Raw genomic sequence first — 6,166 nt, forward strand, 5'->3', positions numbered from 1 at the left:
ATAAGAAACAAAGAAAAATGCATTCAGTTTACAATGAGAAAGTCACGATATGTATTTAGTGACAACATATCGGAGTTGTGGTTCATTGGTATTAGATTCGTATTAAAAAATTATGTAATCGGGAAGGTCTTGATAAAAGCGAGAGAGAACATGTAAGTTGTGGTAAGTTCTTCTCTTCATCAACAATTGTACATGTTAAAAGCATCAACGCATTAGAAATTATTATTTCAGTTTTGATAGATATGTATAGTATTTACACAAACAATGTATCAGGAGCTACCGCAATTTCTCATACGTTTTTTTATATTGTATTATATATTAAATAAAGCATACACTGAAATATAAAATACCATTATCAGTTTCAACAAGAATCATGTATATTAAACTTCTATTAAAAGTGAGTAGCATGCGGACATACAACTTGCGGATACTTACAAGTTCTCAAGGATTGGCAAATTTATAAATGCACCTCTTTCAATGGTTGATATTTCACACGAATTCATATCTCTAAAAACAATGAACTATATAAATGATATGTATGTCTTTGTCAATGAATGATATAATAATATTAATACGTACATTATTAGCATATATGGCATCAAATGTTCTATTTCAGATTGGTATTTTAACAAATGATTGTCTCCAAACTTTAATTACAAAGTATATAAAAAAAATCAGAGTACTGCCTATGGGACTTGTGATATCCACGAAAATTGCCAGTCAGCTTAGTTCATTTGTATTATTTCATTCTATAATAGGTTGATCAATATTCGAGTCACCTACATTATAGCATAGTTATAAGACGCTTTACAAGAGGAACAGTTTTTTTAGTTTCTTTATATGTAAATTATACGACCACCTTATTGATACGAATTTGTATATGATACAATAATTTATTATATTTCATGTGACTTCTCGTGTTCTTCATTAATCAAAAAGGAAAATTTATAGTTAACGTAAATTTTAAAATAATATATGAAACATAACAAGCTAATACTTACAATTGATATAATAATGTCATGTTCTGGAATGTCCCTTCTTCAATTATGGTAATGGAATTGTTATGCATATTTCTGAAATGCATACAAAGTATTCTTACATTGTAGGTTACTTGTCTGTTTATCATTTCTTTATTTCTAGGGGGTTGTTGAAATATCTTGTTCCACATAAATAGTGCAGTTAGCGGTGGATAATGAATGAACATATTAGGTAAATGTGCACTGACGATCCACACGTTTGGTTCAACTTTTTATAATTGCTGGTAACAGATTATTCAAAAAACATTTGGTGACAACCACATCAATTAGTCCCGAGACAGACAAACTAAATTCAATATAGTGATCTATGCATTCAACGTTATCTACTTATCTATCATGCCTGAGGAAGATAAACAGTTGCTCACTCAACATGCTCAAGATAAAAAAAAAATCTGGGGCTTTTTCCGAGGGAAATATGACTTTTCAAAGGTGGAAAAGTCTCCTTTAGCCATTGGAAATGAGGGTTTAATTCCACTGCCTATATTTGTTATTACATGAAAATAAAATATTAATTTCCATTAATGTTTTATATCCAAACACGACAAAAACATTGATAACAACATAAATGATATATTTTTTCTGCACCAGATTTGCATTTCGACAATCAATGTCGCTTCTGTGATGTTGGAGGCCAAGATATTTAATATTTAAAAAATCGAATTTCAAATTTTATTAAAAACATAAAGACATGCAAACCAAAAAGGACAAGGCTGGACCAGGAGTAATGAGGCAGATGTATTCCTTAATTTTAATAAATTCCAAAATTATGTAACAGCATATTTTAAAAACACAAAATCATGATGAAAAGTAATACTAATCAAAACAGGAACTAATTATTCTGTAAATTGTACAATTTTGTTCTTTATTTTTTTTTAACATTTGAAATAGGTATAAACACATTGCTGACTACACTGTTTATATTTATATATATATATACCTCGCGTTACATAATACGATAATTCTAGAATTTCAGTGGAGAATTTGAATGTTTGTTCATTGTCACATGGGATAGTCTCAACCAAGCATATGTTGCTTACACTTCAGTGAAATAATATTATTTATTTATGATTTAAAGTTGCCGATTTTAATCATGTTGTACTATTTAGTACCGTTTATATTATGTTGAATAAAGACAGTGAATAACTTGCTTTGGCTTTAACTTGGTGTTTTGGTGCTATAAGTTTTCTTTGTTGTGTAAACATAGACCAATTTTGTTATTTCTTAAAAGTTTTTCTAAATGAAATAGATATCATATTATAATTCTTTTTCTTTTTATGATAATAATTTTTCGGTAAAGAATGCTATGGTGGTTTCTTCTTGATTTGTGCCAGTAGACAGTAATACGATTTATTTCAATATTGTTTCGCTAAGGATACATCTGGCAGTTAAGAAGAATAGCTGCTTCAGAACGCATATTTTAACCCAGCTCGTAGTCTAATTTTGGCTTAAATGGCATGTAAATATTGCGTTGAGGAAAATATGGCTTATCTTCAACTTGAAAGTTCATACTTTATTTAGCCTTTTTTACTTTTTTGCAGACATCAACATGCTCTTATGAAGATGGAAGTTTTTAGCTACCTTGACTGGCTATACAGACCGTGCACGGTCGGCCATAACTTGCGCCTTTTAGGCGTTTAAATAATTAAATTTAACCATGTGGTAATTGATATTATTTAGGATGACAAAAAGTTAAAAACAATTAAAAAAAAGGTGTAAAAAGTTTAATGATTTGATTGATTAACTAAATAAATAAACAAATTGATGAATAATTAAAAAAAAAAATAAATTGATGAATAAAACAATAAATAAATATTTTTTTGAATTAAAGAAAAGAAAAGAATGTAAAAGAAGTAAATATATTAAACAAAAGAGATACAAAATAAATAAAAAATATACCGACAAAAATAAATAATTAATAAAAAGGAACCACCAAAGTAGAAACAGGAGAAAAGGCTAAGCATAACAAACGGCAGCAACGTCATTCTGGTACACCAAAAGCCAATTAAACAGTGGATAATTTTCTAAACCAAATTATGTATGTGAATTTATTGGCCAAATATCTTGTATAAACCGAAATATGTCTAAATATATGTATGTGGATTTTGCAATAATAATTATAAAAGGGTTTTGTATGTACAAAAAAATATAGAAAAATAAAAATCCAAAGAGTGTATGTACAATTTTAACTGCTTTCTGCTAGCCTTACGTAGTTGCAGGACATTTTATAGTGCTTGTACACTGGAACGCTGTCCGCAGGAAGACAACAATCCACGCTAAATAAAACTGGGTTAGTGCAAACCAGTACAATCTCTTATCTGAAGAACTGTAAAACTACAGTAGAAATAAAGGGGTATATAAGCATGACTTTAATGGACGCAAAAAACAACAGAAATACAAAATTCTGAATTAAAATTTGAAAAGTTTTTTGTTTATCAAATGGCTTGCAATGTTATAGTTCTTATCAATTCTTTATATTATGGAGAAATTAATGTTACAGAATCATTTTTGAAAAATTGAATGGATTAAACAATATTTTTGGCGCATTTCCGTATTTTAAAGATATGACGTCATGAGAATGAAAACGCCATGGCTGAAGGTTTTTCCATTGCGTTTAACATTCATATAATAGTGGGTATAATAGAACAACCCTTCACACGTCATACCCAACCTTGCTTCAGTTTTTTCATGACCGTATTTGTCCGGATGTGTTTTTCTCAATCGATTTATGAATTTCGAACAGCAGTATACTACTGTTGCCTTTATTTTGCACTTTTAGAATCGGAACAATTCATTGAAGCCACAGATTGTTGTATATGTACATAAATAAAGGCAACGGTAGTATACCGCTGTTCAAAATTAATAAATCGATAGAGAAAAAACAAATCTGGGCCACGAATCTAAACCGAGGGAAACGTGCCTAAAGTCTAGGCATTGATATCTGTTAATTTTATTACTCGCTAAGGCTCAGGATAAAATTTTATATAACACGGACCAGGCCATGTGAAAATTTCAATGAAATCATTTATGAAAAGTATGTGTAATTTTAATACAGTCTTAAACAGAAGTCTTTTGTGTGCCTCAAAAGTCAGTCAGTTCGATGAAAGAAATATTATCCAGACACCTTTATTTTCTTCTCCTCCCAAAATAGCCCAACTGAATAATCATAAGCAAAGATGATTAATTCGATTTTGATATGTACCTATAGGACACAGAGGCATGACAATGAATTCATTGTGGAAGGAAGAGAAGCGACACACAAAATCAGGCCTTAAATAGTATGGATATTAAAATAGAGGCTTCATGTAGATTTACCAGGAGTTATATATTTGGAAAAGTCTAACATTATCATGATTATATTGTACTTTTTTGCATGCACCCGTTCAAAGTCCACAGCCTGTAATTCAGTAATTGTTTTTAAAACATAAATGTTTTTCGTGTACTGTTTTTTTTTTGCATACGTCGGGCCATTAACTTCTCATTTGAATAGTTTGATATGTTGGGAACTGTTATGGCTTGTTATTAGGTATGGGTTTTGTTCATTGTTAAATCAATTGATCATCTTGTTGGTCAATACAAGCATATTTGTAAGTTATAACTTATGAAGAACATATTTACATAGAGTATGAGTCATTGTTGAAGTTTCTTGGAATAACAGTCAAGCCGTTAGAATCGCAATCTACATTAACTTGACCTGCAAATGGCGTTGTTGTAGAACAGTAACAGTTGTCTGGACATGCTGAAACCACGTTTGTATATATCGCAATTATCAGTAGTCCGAAAGCTACAATGAAGTTCATCGTTTTCATTCTGAAAAAAAAAAAAACGTTTTTAAACGACCAGACCATATTTGTTATCAACATCTTAAACAAATAAAGGCAACAGTAGTATACCGCTGTTCAAATCTCATAAATCCATGGACAAAAAACAAAATCGGGGTAACAAACTAAAACTGAGGGAAACGCATTAAATATAAGAGGAGAACAACGACGAAACACTAAAATGTAACACACACAGAAACGGACCAAGCATCAGACAAAATCCCAAGAGAATAACAAATATAACATCAAAACCAAATACATGAATTTGGGATAGACAAGTACCGTGACACGTCTTATCGCAATATGAAATTACACTCAAAAATAAGAGAAAACAAACGACGCAACGTTAAAATGTAACACACACAGAAACGAAAAATAATATAACAATGGCCATATTCCTGACTTGGTACAGGACATTTTTAAAGGAAAAAAAGGTGGGTTCAACCTGGTTTTGTTGCATGCAAAACCTCGCACTTTAATGGCAATGTTAAATATACATTGTAACATTGAAATGACAACATAATATTACAGGACTACAATACAAATAAATAGGAGAACGTATTAGACAAAGAAACACATGATTAATGAATAACAAAAAGCATCAGGTTTAAAATTCAATACGTCAAAAACGCGCCTCGTCCACACAAGACTCACCAGTGACGCCCAGATATAAAAGATCGAAAGCGAAAAAAAGTACAAAGTTGTACAGCACTGAAGATCAAAAGTTGAAAAAGGCTGTGTCAAATACGGCTATGTTTTTATGCTTGGGAATAGAACATCCTTATTAATTAGAACAATTTATGCTATGCAAACATTTAATATATGGGTTATTCAAATGAATATGAAAGATATACATAATGATAATGAAGTATTAACTACAATGTAATAACAGAAAACAAAACCCCAATACATACTGCAAAGACCAACGCAGAAAAATAGACACACCTCACTTAGTCCAGGCCTCAAAGATATAGAACTGCTGAATACTATATTGGATCTTTCCTGCCCTTTCTGTGTCTGAATGACGAATTTCCATAATGCTTTTCTAGCCTTCGTTGAAGTTGAAGTTTCGCTGAAGTATATCTCGTTTTTAATTCGGGAGCTAAGAAGAAACAGTATTTTTCTCAAAGAAAAGACATTAAGTATGCCTTTTTGTGAATAAGCAAGTCTTCATTTATGTGACCAACGAAGGATTGAAAAGCCTTGTCATGTACAGAAATGTCCACCTCATCATTAAATTCTTCTTTCTTTTGAATGCTAAGTAAATAATTAGCAATGCAAGCTCTGTGGTAAAGAGCTTTAGATTTAAAT

General features: G+C 30.8%; 1 protein-coding gene across 1 annotated transcript; it reads right to left on the reverse strand.

Moving 5' to 3' along the window:
• Positions 1-431: 431 nt before the first annotated feature.
• On the reverse strand, positions 432-4,840 carry LOC134709878 (leucine-rich repeat and transmembrane domain-containing protein 1-like). The gene is made up of 3 exons (XM_063570008.1): positions 4,653-4,840; positions 1,002-1,073; positions 432-507 (listed from the first exon to the last, which is right to left on the reverse strand). The coding sequence occupies exons 1-3, from the start codon at positions 4,832-4,834 to the stop codon at positions 432-434; spliced, it is 330 nt and encodes a 109-aa protein (XP_063426078.1). The 5' UTR covers positions 4,835-4,840.
• Positions 4,841-6,166: the final 1,326 nt, after the last annotated feature.

Source organism: Mytilus trossulus, chromosome 3, assembly GCF_036588685.1.
Source record: "Mytilus trossulus isolate FHL-02 chromosome 3, PNRI_Mtr1.1.1.hap1, whole genome shotgun sequence".
In the NCBI taxonomy this organism is placed as follows: Eukaryota; Metazoa; Mollusca; class Bivalvia; order Mytilida; family Mytilidae; genus Mytilus; species Mytilus trossulus.

What these genes read in the sequence shown, in the direction of transcription:
- LOC134709878 (XM_063570008.1), bottom strand. Translation starts at nt 4,834, where the DNA reads ATGAACTTCATTGTAGCTTTCGGACTACTGATAATTGCGATATATACA. An exon ending in AACAATGACTCATACTCTAT is followed by an intron (nt 1,074 to 4,652) that starts GTAAATATGTTC and finishes TATGCATTTCAG; the next exon opens with AAATATGCATAACAATTCCA. An exon ending in ATGACATTATTATATCAATT is followed by an intron (nt 508 to 1,001) that starts GTAAGTATTAGC and finishes CATTGTTTTTAG; the next exon opens with AGATATGAATTCGTGTGAAA.